General features: G+C 40.1%; 3 protein-coding genes across 5 annotated transcripts; 1 reads left to right on the top strand and 2 right to left on the bottom strand.

Moving 5' to 3' along the window:
- Window positions 1–1,738: 1,738 nt before the first annotated feature.
- Window positions 1,739–7,701, bottom strand: ndufaf7 (NADH:ubiquinone oxidoreductase complex assembly factor 7). Of its 3 annotated transcripts, XM_074685120.1 has the most exons (11): window positions 7,187–7,700; window positions 6,996–7,090; window positions 6,096–6,256; window positions 5,930–6,010; window positions 5,699–5,809; window positions 5,400–5,613; window positions 5,137–5,195; window positions 4,524–4,637; window positions 4,242–4,385; window positions 2,641–2,814; window positions 1,741–2,543 (listed from the first exon to the last, which is right to left on the bottom strand). In XM_074685120.1, the coding sequence occupies exons 2-11, from the start codon at window positions 7,072–7,074 to the stop codon at window positions 2,319–2,321; spliced, it is 1,362 nt and encodes a 453-aa protein (XP_074541221.1). In that variant the 5' UTR covers window positions 7,075–7,090; window positions 7,187–7,700; the 3' UTR covers window positions 1,741–2,318. The 3 variants fall into 3 exon arrangements, with proteins under 3 accessions (XP_074541222.1, XP_074541221.1, XP_074541220.1); XM_074685121.1 differs by having other exon boundaries at window positions 1,739–2,543; window positions 6,096–6,253; window positions 6,996–7,701; XM_074685119.1 differs by having other exon boundaries at window positions 1,742–2,543; window positions 6,996–7,700.
- Window positions 7,702–8,052: 351 nt separating this feature from the next.
- Window positions 8,053–15,766, top strand: cebpz (CCAAT enhancer binding protein zeta). The gene is made up of 17 exons (XM_074684930.1): window positions 8,053–8,299; window positions 8,668–10,169; window positions 10,274–10,505; window positions 10,818–10,986; window positions 11,342–11,430; window positions 11,948–12,001; window positions 12,126–12,228; window positions 12,324–12,383; window positions 12,536–12,602; window positions 12,710–12,816; window positions 14,044–14,104; window positions 14,208–14,410; window positions 14,651–14,686; window positions 14,822–14,917; window positions 15,058–15,122; window positions 15,228–15,309; window positions 15,606–15,766. Exons 1-17 carry the CDS (start codon window positions 8,102–8,104, stop codon window positions 15,764–15,766), a joined length of 3,285 nt encoding a protein of 1,094 aa, XP_074541031.1. The 5' UTR covers window positions 8,053–8,101.
- On the bottom strand, window positions 15,757–18,306 carry LOC141801727 (protein CEBPZOS-like). The gene is made up of 4 exons (XM_074684935.1): window positions 18,164–18,306; window positions 16,900–17,017; window positions 16,766–16,810; window positions 15,757–15,895 (listed from the first exon to the last, which is right to left on the bottom strand). Exons 2-4 carry the CDS (start codon window positions 17,015–17,017, stop codon window positions 15,813–15,815), a joined length of 246 nt encoding a protein of 81 aa, XP_074541036.1. The 5' UTR covers window positions 18,164–18,306; the 3' UTR covers window positions 15,757–15,812.
- Between the last annotated feature and the right edge of the window lie 336 nt (window positions 18,307–18,642).

Raw genomic sequence — 18,642 nt, 5'->3', positions numbered from 1 at the left:
TAGCATCTCAAAATATTTCACTCTAGATCATAAGAGTTTCTCAAGGCTACTGAGAAAATTTCTCAGACTTTTGATGACCTGGGATCTTGGATTCTTACAATTTAGTGAAATCTAGCCCCAGCTCAGTTGTTTTGGAACAAATTTTCTTTGTTCAAATCACTTTTTTACTGGATACAACACGATGAGATAAGGTATTTATCAGTACAGTTACGTAACACTTTTGTTTGAGACATGACAAGCAAAGTTGTGATTTTGTGAGGCGTGGGCTATACGTAGCGCTAGCAGCCCAACATATCCGTAGGCTAATGTGACAACAACCTCAGTTTGTACAGTAGTTTAGTAGCCGTCCGCATGTAACGCAGATAGAAAGCAAACAACACAACCTCAAGCACATGTCCTAAATTTTGACAATGATGAAATACATTCGTTTTTTTCTGCAAGTTGGGCTTAAATAACTGCTGTTACTTTTTGTGAGAATGTTAATGTCAGTTAACCTGCCTTTAGTTTCATTTATTCTTTCAAGCTTTATTGCTTCTTACCTAATTTATTAGGTAGTAATATTTACCTAAAATGCAAACTACAACTGTCAAAGATTGGTCGCTAACAACAGCTAAAAGTCGCGATGAGGTCTTAAGACTTTTTAAAAGGTTTTTAAAAAAGTCTTAAATAGGTATTGAATTTAACCTCAGGATTTTAGCATATACCCTGATCTTAATAATAGCAGTCTTGACAAGATGTGAATAAATTCTGTCAGATTTTAAGACAAAGCCAAACACACACATTTGAACCTTTAAACTATGAATGAAATCGTCCGATTACCTCCTAATGTTTTTAGATCAGACTCATTACACAATCACTTAATCACTCCATCCCCTCTATGACCCTCCTCTTCTCCTCCTTCCAGGGTGTCCGCGGGGTCTTAAAAAGTATTCAAAAAGTCTTAATCATGATTTTGTGCGGTATCAAATTTTACTAGTATTCAAGCTTTGACTCCAAAAGTATCCAAGTAAGTATCCATGAATATTTATTGTCCTCCTCGTCACACTCTTCACAGATCAATCCATCGTGCTATTGTTTTCAAATGTGTAGTTGTTGCCCACTGTCTTCACATCTTCAGCTCCCACCTCTGTCTCTGATTGGGCCGTTATGCCTTCAGCTGGTGAAGTTGTGAGATGTAAAATCAAGTATGATGATTCTGCTGAGATTTGATTAACAAAATAACTAAAATGCCAAGATCTACGCAAAGTTTGTTTTGTATATTCATAATAAAGGTAAAACTAAATCCATCAGTTGTAACTCCATTTTCTAAAACTGAAAACCAGAGTAGCACACTACAAAACAAACCAAAAAGAACAGTCATACTACATACTACAAAACAGCCTATATATCATCAACAACATGCAGATGGACAAAGAGACACTGATGGAAAGCAAATCACACAATCTCAGGCACGTGTCCTAAATGTTGATAATGATGAGATAAGTTCTTGTTTTTTTCTTCAAGTTGGCCTTAAATAACTGCTGTTACTTGCTGTGGGAATGTCAATAAACCTGCCTTTAGTTTCATTTATTCTTCAAAGCTTTATTTCTTTTCAGCTAACCTAATTTCTGTTGAAATGTAAACTACAACTGTTAAAGACAAGTTGCTAACAGTTCAGGTCGCAATGAGGTCTGAAATTTTTTTATTAAAATTAACCTCAGGATTTCAGCATCCACCCTGTCCTCCTCTGGTTCTCTCCATCCTAATGTGAAACTGAATCCTTTTAATTGCTGCTCCTGAACTAATGAGAGCTCAGCTAACGGCTTCAATATGTGTATGAAGCCGCAGGGGAGGAAACAGCCACCGAGGGACCTTTGACCTCAAGAAGTGCTGCCTGTCTCAGGTAACTTACTCTCTGAACTCTGGTGTTGTTAGAAAAATGTTTGAAACTTCAAAGATGTCTTCATTTGAATCTTAAACACTGACTTTTTAATCCTCTTAAACTCTTTTCTGCACTTAATTCAGCTTTTTTCATTCCACTCACCCAAAGCGCACTGTAGCTTTCAGAAAGTTCCTTACTTAAAAAAACTCAGTTCACCAAAACGCATCCAAATATTTTATTTTCTTATATTTATAACTCAAAAAACTTTTGCAGGTGACTGATAGAATCAACCGTCTTCGTTCTCTCCAGTAGAGATCATCAGGTTTCTCATTTCTCCTTTTCTATCAGTGAGAGTCGAACCCTCTGACGTCTTTCTTCATAATTACACAGCTGCAGAAACAGCATCGTCCTGTTAACAATCTCCTGAATTTGACCGTGCATAATGTTCGTTTCAGTTTTAGGAGAAGCTGAGCTCGCTGAACCCGGCCACAGGCAGCGGCGCCGGGTTGGGTTTCTTCTCCAGCTTCAGCCCCTTGGGTATCTTCGGTTTCCGAAGCCGGTTGGGGTGCAGCAGGCTGAAGAAGTGGAAGCGCTCGCCCATCTTTGCTCGGTTTGTCAGCATGTCGTAGCTGCTGATCAGCTGCTGCCTGGTGGACGGGTCACTACAGTTCCTCAGAAGAACCTGCAGGGAGACAGAGGAAGTAAGTTTATCCTCTGACTTCTTCTACGTGAAAAAAAAACTTGGAGCTCTGTGTGCTGATCGCTCTCATGTCTCTCACCTGCATCCTGGAGTCGATGCCCATGTTCTTCAGGAATGTTCTCTGGGTCACAGGTCCCAAACAGGCCACGCTCTCTCCTGCCATCTTCCTTAGGTAGCTGAAGTCCACGTCGGCGGTGAGGTCAGCCGAACCGGGGGAGGACAGGACATCATGGAGCTGGTGACCTTTGAAACCCTGACAGAGGAGGAAATTTAAGATCAGACTCTGCCATTTATTTCAGATCATTCACCGTTTCAGGAGATTTCAAGATTTGAAGATTCCTTACAGTCACACAGCAAATAAACATGGTGAAATATTTCTTAATTTGATCTTCAGGTAACAGAATTCAAACTCCTGGACGCGCTATATTTGATCACTTATCATATCCAGAGTGATGCTCTCTGTTTCTCTTAATAAAAATAAATCTGTAAATCTGTCTTTTCCACAAACTACAGTATTTTAAAATTGACGTTTATACCTGTTACGATCACAAACGTGACAGTTTATGAGCTGCTTTTCAGAAAAAAAGCTTTGGAAAGCTACAGCGTGAAAGATTTCATGTCAATGATGTAAAACATAGTGCAGTAAAGATTTACAGGAGAATCTCTCTTGAGTGTAAAATCATCACATTCTGGACTAAGAGTAATCTGAAGAAACAGAAAATGATGAGGTTAAAACAGAGAGGATGGAGGAGGAGGAGGAGGAATCAGAGGAAGAACAGAGCGAGCCTGTCGACCCTGACTTCCTCTCTGCCTGCTGCAGATGGTCTTCACGGCTTCCTACATCTGTTTCCTTCACATACGGAGCAGAGAGGAGCGAACAAAATGTCCTGAACGCTTAAAAAAACCTCTGACTTTAAGAGATTCTCTCAGACATTTTGAAACCACAAAGACACGCTGAGAGTCTTCAGTCGGGTTAAAACCACAGAGTCAAGTTTGATCAATTTAGAGAGTTGATGGAGACATTCAGCATCATTTCTATGCATAAAGAATGAAATAAGAGCCAGCACTCTCAGAATTGAAATTCATCAGAATTAACAAAAAGCTACTTATTAAAAGGATTCAGAAAGCTGTAACAAGCAGGACGGCTGCATTAAAAAAGGAAATGATCGTCTCTCTGAGATCTGAGACTCTGAAACTGTGCATACGCTCACAGGATGTGAGATTTAAGGAACCAGTTTGTACTTATGAGCAAACTTTGAGCTTTATTTAGAGTATTTAAAGTATTTACAGCCATTGTGGTTAAACCCTGCAGGAACTGTCGTCATATGTCTTGTAGTAAACTCGTTCAGCTCAAAACACAGCCCTGACTTGTGACTAAAAATCTGCTCTGTGACATTTTTTTTTTAAGTTGGGTGCCTTTTAACCATATTCTAATTATGTTTTTAATTGTTTTTGTATTTTACATTTAGTATTCTTGTATCTCATTTTAGCTGCTTTGTATCTACCTGTATTTTATTTATTTTTCTGTACAGCACTTTGGTTAACAGTGTCTGTTTTTGAAGTGCTTAAGAAATAAAGTTGGATTAGATTCATTGCAGACCCTTATAATGAAGCATGTTAGTGTCTCTTTAAGAAACTCTATAAGCAGAATGTTTAATGAGGTGTCAGTCTATTTCTTACTCTAAATGTGTCAGTTTTGTCCCCATCGTGTCCATAGTCGGCGATCAGAGCGGCTCCTCCGTCCTTCACAATCCTCCGAGCGAGCTGCTGAACAATGACTCCGCCCTCTGCACACACCTCCACATGGCTCCGCTTCTCACCTGCCTGACACGCATAAACACATCCCTCTGTTCAGAAAGAGTCCTTCCACTGTTTAAAAAACATTTCCTGGATTCAGTCTGATCACACCTGAGTTTAGGTGGTTTTTCCTGAGGGTTGGAGTCTTCTTAACTGAACACTAACCTGTATGAGTGAAGATGATGCCAGAGTTGGAGCTGGAGCTAGAACAAACCTCAGCTGCTCTTGTTTCTCGGGGTTGATGTCCACGAGTACCTCCCTCCATCCTTTCTGCGTTTTCTAGAAGAGGACAAACACAGACACTCAGGCAGGCTGCTGTGGGATAAACACCTGAGATGGATGAGCTGGTGAGAAGCCGCTGCAGGTTTCATGACACCAAGTTCACAAGAACACATGCGAGAAGTTTTTAAAACATTCATCCTATCTGAAAGTTTTCTTTTTTCCAAGAAGCAGAAACAGGAAATATTTCTCCATCAGTGTCACAGTGAAAGAAATTAGCAACAAACACATTATATATATATACTTTTATTCTTTTTAGAGTGAAAACATTCTAATAAGATCAACAGTTAGACATCTGGAATGAAGCAACATGGATGGACAGGACTTTTTGTGACTACACTTTGGTGCCACCTGGTGTTAAAATAGGGTAATGATACTGATCAGAGAAGCAAAGCATCCCATGAGAAGTCAGGGAAACTTATTAAATTGTTGGTATTAGTCCTTTCAAAACTGAAGGTGCAAACGATAAGATAAGAATTTTAAATCTGAGAGCTTTTACCTGAAATTTGTGAATGGGCAGAGCGTCAAAAAACTCATGAGCAAGAAAGATTGTAAATCCTGAGGGAAGAAGAGGAAGAAGTGTCAGGCAGTTTGAGGAAACTAAACCTATCTCTTGAAATTTATACTCTCTTAAAAGTATGATGACAGAGGATGGGGACAGGAGCATTTAAGGAGCTTCTTCTGCGACTGATGAAAAAAAAAAATCTAAAACTCTCTGTGTAAAGCCTTTAAACCAACACATAGATCCGAACAGTGTCTCACCTGCAGGGATGTCGTCTAAGCGTCTGTACCAGGACACCGGTAGACCACTTGATGTCTCTCCTCTGCGGTAAACCGGCTCATCCTCTGAGTCTGCCTCCTGACTTTGGTTCCCAGTCAGACTCTTAGCTTGAATTTGACTCAGAGCTGGACTCACCTCCACAAGGTGGAGAGACACCGAAGCATTGCCGAGCACTGAGCGCAGCTGACTAAACACCTGAAGAGAGACAGCATCAACGTTTGAAAAAAACTTTACATGCAGAGTCAGACTGGCCTGTTAGTCTGGTCTGTAATATTCTTACTCTGAGGACGTCGCTGGCTAGAGATCCCTTCCCCGGCCCGAGCTCGACCACCTGCAGCTGTTTGGGTTGACCGGCTCCCATCCACTCACTGACAATCCACACACCAAGTAGCTGGGAGAGGAATAGTACAGATTCATACTCTTTAGAGCAAACATGAGGAGGAAATACTCATACACATACTCAGAGATGTTGTCACATGTTTCACTGCAAAAAGACTGTGATGATTTTCACCTCTCCAAAAATCTGACTGATTTCTGGTGACGTGATGAAATCTCCATCAGGTCCCAGCATGTTGTTCTTCACGTAATAACCCTGAGAGAGAAAACAAATTCATCTGAGCAATGTTAAATAAAAACCCAGATGTTGCTGATGTGAAGTGTTTATTTTTCTGACTCACCGTCACAGGGTTGGTAAGCACCTCCCTCATGTATTCTGCCACGGTGATGGGACCTGTGGCTTTTATTTTGGAGGTCAGGTGTCTGAGCATGGAGGGACGGGGCTTCTCCTCCGCTGATGGAGGGCTGCAGAAGAGTCTGCACTGAGCTGCTCTGCATCCTGCTGTCACACACAAACATTTAAAAACTGTTATTAAAAATGAATCTGAATTTAAAGGGTGAAAATGTTTCCTGTTTTCTAATTTCATTTAAAAATATACTTTCTTTTTTCATTCAAGAGCGAAGAAACTATGACTACATAATAAGGATTGAGCTCTCAATTAACAGATCAATGAAACAAGCATTTCAACAGGTTAAAGTCTTTGTATTTCCTTCCTATGATTTAATTTAATCTTTTCTTTTATATTTTATTTTTATATATTGTTATATTGCAAGATAGTTCACAAATTAAAACCTAAAGTTAAGTTACAAGAATATTAATAAAATGATTTTCATGATTAAAAACAGACAGGGAGCTGAAATAAATGGTCAATTGTGACAAAAGACAAAAAAATGCGTAATTACTTACAGTGTACGTCAAATATATTAGGTGTCAATAACAAATGCCTGAACAAAATAATATATTTTTTAGTGAACGCTGAAAAAATATGTGCAGAGACAGACAGAAGTATACAAATAAAACATATTGGGCAAATCTGTATTTTTTACTATATCAGAAGTGCATCAAATTTTACAAAAATTAAGAAATATAAATAAACGTTTCTTTTCCTTTTTATTTTTTTTCTTTACAGCGTGATTAGTTTCACATGGCATTTGAATGGAGATGTGACAATAATGTGGTGTCTGTTAATTTATCTTAGCACGGTCGTTGTACAATCAGAAGTATTTTAAGATAATCTTACCTGCTACTGAAGGACTAACAGGATGAAAGAAGACTCTGCTGATCATCAGCTGAGTTTTAGCTCCCAAACAAACCCTCATTCTGCAGCGAGTTCATCTAAAAGTACCACGAACATTTCTTCACAGCCTGCATTACCCTACAGGACAGCTGACAATAAATGAACCCCAACCTCATACACATGGAGAAACTCACGCTGGTGCTGTCACACAGGAAGGTTACGTGCAGGTGTTTTGGTTAAAAAAAGTTACCCTGTAGACCAGCGACCTGTAACGGAACACCGTCAGTGGTTGTCCTTACAAAAGCAGTTAAAATCATTACCTGCGAGCTACAGGGTTAAACTTCTTAGTAAATAAAATACCTCATTAATAAATGTAGACTCTACATCTAAAAACGAAGTATTAAGCCAAATACGGAGATTTCTGGGGTGTGTTTTTCAATAATTAAAATGATCATTGCAGCTTTTTACTTAGAGTCGCCGATTTACGAGGTCACCCTTTAAAGCGAAACACCAGTTAGCATTAGCCACATTAGCTTCAAATACTTTGAGATTAAACACGAACAGAAGAACTCCCTGAATTACATATTAGGCTTCACTTTGGAGAATTCAAAATATAAGAAGTTTATATTTTTCGTGTGCATCTTCGTGATGATTACTGAATCTAAACGCAGCAAAGCCCTTGTTGTGACAGTTTAGCTAATGCTAAGACTACTGCGCTTCAGGTAAAATACAACATCCTGCCAACTTTTCAAAATAAAATATCATTGACAGACGTTAACACCATGCAAATAATCAAAAAGCCGGTAGAATAAACCAAGAGATGTATTCCTTTTGCTGCACAATAATTTGGTTCTCTGGGATTTGTAAGCTTTTGTTATAGTAGTAAGCTGAGAGGAAGAAATTTAAGCCAAAAAAAAAATCATTTAAACCTTTATTTTGCGTTCAATGATTGAAAGTTGTTTTCCTCAGATATATACTGAAATTAATTCGAAATAAATTACTTCTAAATTATAAATACGATTTATTTTTTTCCCTTCTTAATTTTAACGGAACCATTGTAGTGACGTCAACGTCCACTTCCGGGTCAAGTCTCTTCACGCTGTAGCAGCATGGCAGCGAAAAACAAGCAGCGAAAGAAGCCCAAATCGACCAATAAGGTCAAATTCGAGCCTGCAGAAGATGAGATGGAGGCTGAAAACAGCGGAGGAGAGGACGGAGAAGATACAGCAGAGGTTTCAGGGGGAAAAGGAGCAAAGAAAGACGAGGAGTTTAGCTTGGAAGAGGTTTTACGGTTGGGAGGGACACAGGTGAGGACATAGATCACACATTAGCAGCTGGGTTTCTTCTCCTGAAACATGGATAAGGAACATAATCACAAATTTTAAACTTGTTATCTGGACTGAGAGACGGATAAATAGTTTGTTAAAGCTGACTTTGTTGATTTCAAAGTAGTATAGGGTGGGATATTCAGAGTAACTCATGGTACGATTAACCTTTAATAACTACAGTATCACTATTCAGCATCTCTTTGTCAGTCATTTTCAAGACAATCTTACATTTATAAATCACGATACATGCATTTCACAGCATTTGTTGATGCAATATACTGTCACCCTTTTGCAAGTCTCTGGCTTTGAACACGTCAGTTTATGTTTTTCTTCCGTGTCCTTTAAAGGCTGACTATGTGATGCTGGCTGGCCTGGATGACTCCAATGAGCTCGTCGATGGAGGTAAGAAACAAATTATAGACGACCTGGAGGAAGGTGAGCTGGAACAGTTCATCACCAAACTGGGCATCAGGGCGTTTTCAGGAGTGCAGGTCATCCCAGAGGAGCCGGAGGACAATGCAGACAAGACTGAAGATAAAAAGCCTAAAATCAAGGAAGATCCACCTGCAGAGGATCAGGCATCGAGCGCTCAGCAGAAAGTGACAAACAAAGGGGAGGCAGAGGACAAACAGAAGACAAAGAAGAAGAAAGAGGCTCAGAAAGCCAGCGTGAAGAAGGTGAAACAGAATGTCAACGTGTTTGAGTTCCAGCAGAGGCAGGTGCTGCTCATCAAACCTGGAGGAAAGTGGTACGACCTGGAATACACCGCCGAGGGCTCGTCTGACCCGCAGGACGCTCAGCTGGTGGCGCAGTATAAGACGCTTGCTCAGCAGCTGTGGGAGTCTGAGGTGAAGCTCTACAAGAGCAAGAAGGTCCTGCAGAAAGGGGCCAACTCTAACTGGATGAAGACCGTTGTCTCCTCTGGTGTGCTGGCAGACAGGATGGCAGCCATGACAGTCCTGATTCAGGATGCACCAGTGCACACACTGGAGCACGTGGAGAACCTGGTGTCGATGATGAAGAAGAAAGGCAGTAGGCGGATGGGTCTGATGGCTTTGGACACGCTGCGTGAGCTGCTGCTCTCTGACCTGTTGCCGGAGAACAGGAAGCTCCGCACCTTCACTCAGCACCCGTTTGACCAGCTGGAGGAGAAGGCCAGCGGGAACAAGGATGCCCGAGATCGCCGCCTTGTTCTCTGGTACTTTGAGCACCAGCTCAAGCATCATGTAGCAGAGTTCGTAGAGGCTTTGGACTTGGTCGCTCACGACACGGTGGCAGCCACCAAGGCGAAGGCGCTGGCCACCGCCCATGAGATGCTGAGCAGTTGCCCAGAGCAGGAGCGGGCGCTGCTCATCCAGGTGGTCAACAAACTGGGAGACCCCGAGTACAAGACGGCTGCTAAAGCCTCGTACCTGTTGGAGACACTGCTGCACAAACACCCCAATATGAAGGTGGTGGTGTGCTGTGAGGTGGAGCGCCTCATGTTCCGACCCAACATCAGCGCCAAGGCGCAGTACTACGCCGTCTGCTTCCTCAGCCAGGTGATGCTGAGCCACGATGAGGCCGAGCTCGCCGCCAAACTCATCACCATTTACTTCTCCTTTTTCCGTGCCTGCGTCAAGAAGAAGGACATCGAGTCCAAGATGCTGAGCGTGCTTCTGTCGGGCGTGAACAGGGCGTATCCCTACGCCGGCACCGGGGACGAGAAGGTGAAGGAGCAGATGGACACGCTGTTCAAAGTGGTTCATCTGGTCAAATTCAACACAGCGGTGCAGGCGCTCATGCTGCTGTTCCAGGTGATGGACTCGCAGCAGAGCATCTCTGATAGATACTACGTGGCTCTGTACAGGTAAGACCTGCAGCTGCTCTCATGACGACAGAATCTCCTCCTGAAAGGTTTAGAGTTTCTACTGAAGAGCAGTCGACGTCTAAATTCTCACTCTTTCTCTACAGGAAACTGGTGGATCCTGGTTTGTCATCGTCCTCCAGGCAGAGCATGTTCCTCAACCTGCTGTATAAATCCCTGAAGGCCGACATCGTGCCACGGCGAGTCAAAGCCTTCGTGAAGCGTCTGCTGCAGGTCAGCGCTGAGCAGAACGCCAGCTTCGCCTGTGGGGCGCTCTTCCTCGTGTCTGAGGTGATGAGGGCCAAACCCAGCCTGAAGGTGCTGCTGCAGCATGATGGGGTAGGACCAGCACACGATTCGTATTTCATATACACTAGCTGATGCAAAGGCTGTGTTCTCACAGGTGTAAAAAATAAGTTTTTTGTTTCTGTAATTTTTTTATTTTTTGGTGCTGAAACTTCTAGTCTGCCACACTATTCTCTTTTAATTATAGTTTTAAATCCACAAAAATCAATTCATCAGTCTTTCATATTTACTGTTTTTCTTTCTCTGAGACTTTTAGAAATTGTTACGATCCCTAAAGAACTCTAAATAAAGAGTTAAATGTCTTGATAAAGTTTGGTAAAACTTTCATCCTTTGTTCTCACTCAGGATGAAGATGAGGAGGAGTTCAAAGACCTGGCTGAAGAGAAGGAGGATGACGAGGACGATGAAGAGGAGCGGTTTGTGGATGCAGACAAACAGGAGGAAGGAGCAGCGAATACTGAGTCAGTGAAGGCAAAGCCTGCAGCATCGTGGGTTCATCACCAGAACCGGGAAGGTGCGTCGCTGTGTCCTTCATCAGATCTCAGATCATTTTTCTGACGTTGTTGACAGTTGGACAACGAAGTCACCTGATCTGGATCAAAACACCTTACAAGTATACAGAATATTAAGAGAATATTTTATTATTTAGACTAAAAATAATGAGTTCAAAAAATTCTTCAAGTTTAAACCTCTGGTGTGATAAATGTTGGGAATGAATGCAGCTTTAGTTGCTGCATGACAGCACGGGGTTCTGTGTCATTGTCACTCAGATTTAGTTTTCAGTGAGCAGACAGACATTGTCCAGTTCTTGTTGTACTTATCTGTTTCTTGAGTTCATGTTTTTTTTTTTTTTGTCTGATTTCCTCCAGGAGGAAAGAGCATACAGAGCTACGACCCGCTGCACAGAAACCCGTTATTCTGCGGCGCTGACCACGCTACTTTATGGGAACTACAGAGGGTGAGAAACAGTTTATCATCTTATTAAAGACACAAACTTCAAAGTATTTTTTATTTATCTTTCTAAACCAACTATTGATATGATCTCATTTCTCTGAAAATAATTTACTTGAAAGTTTCAACACACATTAATAAAATAATACCTCTGCTGATAGAATAAAAGCAGAGGAAAAGGAAAACAGATTCATAAAAACACAATCAGAAAAAATCTAAAATGTATAAGTTTTAAGTGTCTCAACAATTAGTTATATCATATGACGACATCTTTAAAAATGATAAATGCATCAGTTAGAGTCTATTACTGTCACCCCAGGTTGATTACATTTAAAAATAAAATAAATGAACTAGTATATCTACATGTTAATATATAAAAAACACATCTGCAGACGTAAATCACTCATGAATCCATGCCGGGAAATGTTTTCACACCCTTTTTTAATCTTTCAGTCCGCCAAGATTTCATCCAGTAAAAATATCTGAACAGTCTGTGTTTCCTCTGAATCTTTGTGTTTCTGCAGCTCTCCCAGCACTTCCACCCGTCTGTGTCGCTGTTTGCAAAAACCATCCTGCAGGTAAAAACCTCTGTTTGGACTCAACATCAAATCGATTGATCACAGGAGACTTGAGTGTTCTGGTTTTGTGTTGGTGGGTGTAAACATCAGATCCAACGTGTGTGGTTTTTTTTCTTTTCTGCAGGGGGACTCTATCCAGTACTCGGGCGACCCTCTGCAGGACTTCACCCTCATCAGATTCTTGGATCGGTTCGTCTTCAGAAACCCCAAACAGCTGAAAGGAAAACGTAAAAAATACAACATTCAATCATTATTGATCTGCATTTTTTGTATAAAATGTTACATTTTTCATGTGTGTTAATCTTTTATTATCTTTGTGTAGAAAACACAGACGCTGTAGTGATGATGCCCAAACAGAGGCTACCCCTCAACTCTTTACCAGGTCAGTTTCTGCCTTGTTAGAGACGACTCTTTGTTGATGAAATTATCGTTTTCTCGTTATTTGGTAAAAGCTTGCATCAAATCAAGCACCATGTTGCTTCTGTCTTCTCTGTTTTTCTGTTGGTGATTTGATCTTTTCATTGTTTCTGTCAGTGAACTGTGAGGAGTTTCTGTCCAAAGAGGAGAGCCAGATCCGTGTGGATGAAATCTTCTTCCATCGGTGAGCTGGAAACTGTTTTTGTAGAGATGCTAAAAAGGATTTCTCTTTTTAGCATTTAGAGGAACATAAATCAAATATAACACGCTGTGTTTTTATTCTCTGGTTAGTTTCTTTAAGAAGCGCCAGCAGGAGAAGCAGGCCCGTCGGCCCCGAGGAGACGGGGATGATGAGAGCGTGGACGAAGTGGATGATGAAGAGTTTGAGAGGATGCTTGGTGAGTGGAGACAGGGCTGGTCGCCAGTCATTTTCAGAGCAGTATGACTGTTTCATGACCAGCAGAATATTGTGTTCGAAGACTATGCAAACATCAAAACTACCAAAAGAAGAGGAGATGCTATTTCATCTTTCTGTTCCTGTTTTTGATCCAAAAAATATAGAAACACACTTTTTTAGACAGCACTCATCTTGGAAGCTCCATCCTTTGGTCCTCTCTATGGTCTCTGTTGTCTTTTTCTCACAATCTGTTTGCTGCCTGAACTTTTTCTGACTTGCCATGTCTCTGTCATCTCACATTTTCTTATATCTATGCTGATCTCTCATCTAGAGAGAGAGCACTGCTGCCACTTACAGTAGTTTACAAACCTGATAATGATAGACAAGCTCCACCAGATCCCACTTCTACAGTTCCACAGTTTCATTTAGCAGATGCTTTTGTCCAAAGCGAGGAACAACACAAGCAAGAATTTAAACAGATGGAAAAACCTAGTTAGTACAAAAAAGTGTTACAAGTTTTTTGGCTGCAGGTGCTGCCATAAAGTGCAGGAATTTTGATTTGTTTTTTGTAATAATGTAGAATAATCTAGCCAACTAAGCACAATTAATTGCTGCAACAGTATACTTCAATCTTCAACCAAATTCAGATATTAGTGCTGAAAATTCACTTAGAGCTGGGTCTTGGACCTTCTGACTGATTCTACCCCTGAGGACAAAGAGGAGAAGGGTCAGATTAAGTGCTTAAGTGTTCTCTGGACACATGAGTTTTCAGACATCTCTTAAAGTAGAAAGGGACTCTGCAGATCGTATAGAGTTAGGTTATTCATTCCACCATTTGGGAACAACAGAGGAGAAGAGTCTGGCTAGAGATTTAGAGCCGCACTGGGCTGGGAGCACCAGGCGTCTTTCACAAGCAGAGGGTAATGGGCAAGAAGGAGTGTAGACCTGTATGAGGGACCCCAGGAAGGAAGGAGCCGTTCTTGTTTGTGTTTTGTAAGCCAGAAGAAAAGCTTTGAATCTGATTCCCCCGTTGAAAAACTCAAATGACGTCTGTAGACGCAACCAACGGCCTTCAATGAGTTGAACTATAAAACCTGTAAGAGCTGTTCAGACTCTCTGCAGATATAGAAACTACATACATAAAAACAATATAAAATGAGAACCAGACAACTTTAAATCTGTTTGTTTTTGAGGAAATATAAACATCTAAGATCTGATCTCTGAACAGATTCCTGTGAGGGAGACTCGTACTTCACTGAGATGACTGAAGATGATCTGGACTTTGCCGGGTAAGCTCAACAGTTAATGCTCAGATTTCAAAGCTTCTTTGTTGATCACTGATCAAGAGATGGATGGATTGAATCTCTGTGTTTCTGTCTGTGTCTCCATCAGAAATGTGAAAAGTAAAAAAGGCAAGAAGAAGAAGCAGCAGGACTTGGACTCTGATTCTGACGACTCAGACATGGATGACCTGGACGATGAGGAGGTGTCTCTGGGCAGCATGGACGAGGAAGACTTTGGAGACGAGCTGGAGGACGATGGAGGGATGTTCATGGATCCCGAAGGAGGTGGAGACGATGATGATGATGATGAAGGTAGGAAAAAACAGCTGAGTTGAGAATATATAGACAAATTTTTCATCATTTTTCTTTTAAATTTCTTATCCTTTAAGAATTTATCTCTAGATCATATTAATTTTCGTATTCATGAGTGCCAATGTGTTGATGAAACAGTAGAAAACTCTGAGTGAATATTAATTTTTAAGCTTGATGACATCAGATCAGTCTGCTTTAAATGCATCGTCTCATCTCCCTCTTTCTTGTTTTTTATTTCAGTTCCTGAGCTTGAAGACGACGATGCTGCATTTGATGGTGAGCCCATGTCTATATTTAATCCACAGCAAATCACAAAATGTGCTTTCAAACACCCATCAGAAACTTTAAGGAGAAAGTTATTAATACGAAAAAACTTGTAGATAGTGATGAACATGTTTTTTCTCTCTGTAGATTCAGAAGAAGAGATGGAAGCTCCAGAAATCTCTCCTCGTTTAAAAAAAGGAAAAAGAAAATCCACCGAGGAGCTTGACTTCTCTGGCTCCTCAGGTTTGTTTTCTGGATCTTGCTTTTTACTGATTGACTTCCTTAGAGCATTTAACTCATTTCAAGAAAACTCACAGCAGATTTAAGTCTAAGCTTTTCATTAACTAGTTGTAAAGTTATTAAAGTCATGGTTGCTCCTTCAGGTTCCAAACAGGCGAAGAAGAAGAAGGGGAAGAAAGACTCTGCCATGTTTGCATCTGCTGATGAGGTGAGGGCGTGGTTTTTGTGACAGAACATCAGAACGTTTGGAAGTTAAGGGGGTGGATTTTATATCCTTAAAATACTTTGTTTCATGGGTTTCATTGTTTTTCAGTTTGGCTCTCTGCTGGACGAAAACGCCGGCTCCAAGTTTGACAACATCGGACTGAACGCCATGGCCAACAAAGACAAAGCAGGTAAGCAACCAGCACACCTTGAACTTCCAACCTTAACTTTTCTGTCTGAAGTTCGCATTTTCATCTTTTTGTTTTCTTTTCTGTAATAATAATGACTTGTGTAGATACATGTGTTAATAACTTCTCCACGGAGAAAAACAGTCAGGACAATGAGAATCAGCTTCAAACAGAAAGAAATCAGACTTTATGAACTGAAACAAAACCTTTGTGCTCAAATCATCAGATCCATAAAACCAGAGGCATCAGTGGTTAAAGTTTCGTCTTCCTCTCACTCCTCCTCCTCTTTATCTCTGCAGGTCTGAAGCAGCTGAAGTGGGAGGCTCAGCGTGACGACTGGATCCACGGCCGAGACGCCAAAACGCTGCGCAAGAAGAAGGCGATGTTCAACAAGAGGAAGTCGTTTGGCCGAGCGCGAGTGGGAGGAAAGATGCTCGGAAACAAGAAGAGGAAGAAGTAACAGCTGCTCTGTGTGACGTTGATGTGGAGTTAAAGGACTGACAGCTTCACTCCTGTTTGGGCCCCCAGGCTTCCTCATCTCTCTCTCGGATCCCATAGATCCCCGACCACTCATTGGACTGGTAATAAACTGAGGAGAGAGAAGCTGGGGTTTAGATCCACAATGAAACACGCTGCTGGTTGACTTTTCCCTGGAGCAGCTGTTTGTTGTTTTTTTTTTTGTTTTTTTTTGTAAAGTTAAAGACTTTGTTTTCCAGGGGATTGTTTTCATATGTTTATGATACATTTATTAAAAGTTTCATATAAAAACAGACATTCTTGTATCTTAAACAATGTACAAAGTTCATAAAACAAATTAAAACCATGGATGTTTTTTGATACTGTGTGATTTATTTTTTAGATATTCTATAGCCTGAAGAAAAACAAATCTTGATTTGCTGTTAATCTTTTTTGGTTAGTTCCTTTAAAATTATTTTACTAAAATTTTAAGGCGCTGAAAGTTAATACACAACATCTTAAGTTTTAAAATGACTTTGTTATTATATCATCATAAAAGTTATAAAATATGTAAATCTCTCATTAGAATCTAATATGCTTCAAAGCACCAAGATTTCAAAAAGTGTTCAGCTCCATTTCAAAATAAAAGCATATTTTTTTGTGTAGTAATGCTTAGCGCAAAGAAAAAAAACATTTAGGCAGGAGTAAAGCATAGAGAAAGTTGAGCTGCCAGCATTCAAACATTCGAGAATCAACTCAAGAATTGAAAGCAGGTTTCAGGAGTTTTGTGCTTGAGTAAAAACATTTTTGTGTCAGCACTTATTTCTAAATTGATTTTTTTAAACAATGTGAATTTTGATTACAAAGAACACTAACACTTTTACATTTTTAAAATAGCCTAAGTGTCCACAAGGTTTCAGAGAGTTTAACATTTAAAGACATCAATACAAAATGTTGTAATCAAAGTCTGACTATGAACAACACTTTGTTAATATCTGCTCACCTTCCAGTATAGATGGAAACTTCCTGTTCATGGTGCCCCTGAAATCTTTAGGTAAAAGTGAACAAGACAGGTGTTAAGAGCATTTACCGCTTTTGTCGGACAGAGAATAATGATACTCAGTATTTATTTGATACCTTGGCTGCTGTTCATCATCTGGAACAGACCATACGCCCCAAAGACACCCAGTATCTCCAGGGCGATCAATCCTTTCATCACCCTTACTGCCAGAGGATTTTTAAGTTTAGAAAACATCTGGAGTGAAATCAGAGAAAATACAGACAAGATAAGATCCACTTTATTAATCATGAAGGAAAATGTTATGATGGTAAAAAATACTAACTGGTAGTAAACAACCAATGAAATACATTATTGCATTAGATAACAATCAACAAATTTTTATAATTACAACATAACTAAAAAAAACTATAAGACATTGGATTGTGATATCACCAATAACAATAGGAGATGAGTTTTCGGTGTGATCTACTGCAACACACTGTTCCCCACAGTAGTCACTGATATAGCTATAGATATAAGGTGTGTCAGCGTAAGAACTCTGACAAGGAGGAGGAGAGATGAATGAGGACAGAATGTACTCTTTACCTTGTTTAACCTCACCTTTGACAGAGATGTTTACTTGAATGTAAATTACGCCAATAAACATGATCATTTTTAACTGGACCCCATAACTGTGCAAACTGATAATTCAATTCAATAAAATCACCTTTGTATCAATATTTGTATCAGCTGGTTTGTGCCCTTAAATGGTACCTGAGTACCTTCCTGTATAAATCTTGTGATTCATATGCAGGCATTTGGCATTCTTCCACTTAAGTACTATCATATAATATTTGTCTTCTGACTGATCAATCATTACTGAGTGGTTATACTTCATTTTTTCATATACCAGGTTTCATGTCCTCATTTAACCTGACAGCCCCACCTGTTATTGGACACCTACTTTTAGATCTTTCTGTTCCTATAGGTCACTTCAGGACGTTGTCATTTTTCACATCGGTTTGATTAAAGCCACAAAACTCGCATTTTTCATTACTATTGTTAAATACATGTGTAAATTATCTATTGAATAATGAATTAACCGTGTTTTACACAGAAAACTGAGCAAAACTAAGGAATGCGGTGTGTAAACGTTAATATAATCATGTGGAAAATAACGCAAATGCATTTATTTAGCAATTGGAAATCATCCGGCACCATTTCTGTTAAATTGAAAAACTGGTGTCATAAATAGTGAGTTTTTAAATGACTCTGAATGACTTCAATCAATACCAAATCATTGTTTTCAGAATATGACACGACAAACATCAAAGCATGCTACCGTTTGAATTAACAGTTGTATGTGTTATTCAAGTCCTCAGATGGTTTAAATGTACTTACATTCAGACTTCAGAGAAAAAAACACTGAGCGTTCAAAAATATCTCAAAGGTTTTGGAGGAAAATTGGCTAAATAACTCCGATATGCTCCGCCCTTGTGCTGTCATCAGCATGTACGGCTAACAGGCTAATCTCGACCGCCTACAAAGTACGGAAGCCCGGCAGGAAATGATAACGCGAAATGCGGTTTCAAAAGGCAGCTATTAAACAAGGACTGACAGTCACTCACATAATGAATAATTCTTGTGGTGATAATAAAAATGAAAATGTTTAAATTCATTCATCTTTTTCCTTGTTTGGGTCATTCAAATATAAAAAGGTGAAAAAACGAGGCGGACGCAAAAGTTTTATTTCACTAAGCTGTAGTTACAGAACATCACCAGCAGATGTCAGTGCAGGAGCATCCGGCAATAAACCGCAGCAATAGGATCGCAGCTCCTGTTGTGTCACGTAAGAAAGAAATAGAAATGGGTAATGTAGC

This window comes from Halichoeres trimaculatus, unplaced genomic scaffold (assembly GCF_033239565.1).
Source record: "Halichoeres trimaculatus isolate MK-OKI-2021-1 unplaced genomic scaffold, fHalTri1.1 fHalTri1_scaffold_13, whole genome shotgun sequence".
Lineage (NCBI taxonomy): Eukaryota > Metazoa > Chordata > Actinopteri > Labriformes > Labridae > Halichoeres > Halichoeres trimaculatus.
The sequence above is the reverse complement of the archived record's forward strand: the minus strand, read 5'-3'. Positions and strand labels throughout refer to the sequence as shown.

Bases quoted from the DNA above. Each gene is read 5' to 3' on its own strand.
- ndufaf7 (XM_074685120.1), bottom strand. From the start codon at position 7,074: ATGAGGGTTTGTTTGGGAGCTAAAACTCAGCTGATGATCAGCAGAGTC. The intron at 6,011-6,095 runs GTGAGTCAGAAA...TTTCTCTCTCAG, and splicing joins TGCTTACCAACCCTGTGACG to GGTTATTACGTGAAGAACAA. The intron at 5,614-5,698 runs GTAAGAATATTA...GTCTCTCTTCAG, and splicing joins TAGCCAGCGACGTCCTCAGA to GTGTTTAGTCAGCTGCGCTC.
- cebpz (XM_074684930.1), top strand. From the start codon at position 8,102: ATGGCAGCGAAAAACAAGCAGCGAAAGAAGCCCAAATCGACCAATAAG. The intron at 8,300-8,667 runs GTGAGGACATAG...TGTCCTTTAAAG, and splicing joins TACGGTTGGGAGGGACACAG to GCTGACTATGTGATGCTGGC. The intron at 10,987-11,341 runs GTGCGTCGCTGT...GATTTCCTCCAG, and splicing joins TCATCACCAGAACCGGGAAG to GAGGAAAGAGCATACAGAGC.
- LOC141801727 (XM_074684935.1), bottom strand. From the start codon at position 17,017: ATGTTTTCTAAACTTAAAAATCCTCTGGCAGTAAGGGTGATGAAAGGA. The intron at 16,811-16,899 runs GTATCAAATAAA...TTTTACCTAAAG, and splicing joins GATGATGAACAGCAGCCAAG to ATTTCAGGGGCACCATGAAC. The intron at 15,896-16,765 runs GTGAGCAGATAT...CTCTCTCCTCAG, and splicing joins GTTTCCATCTATACTGGAAG to TTTATTACCAGTCCAATGAG.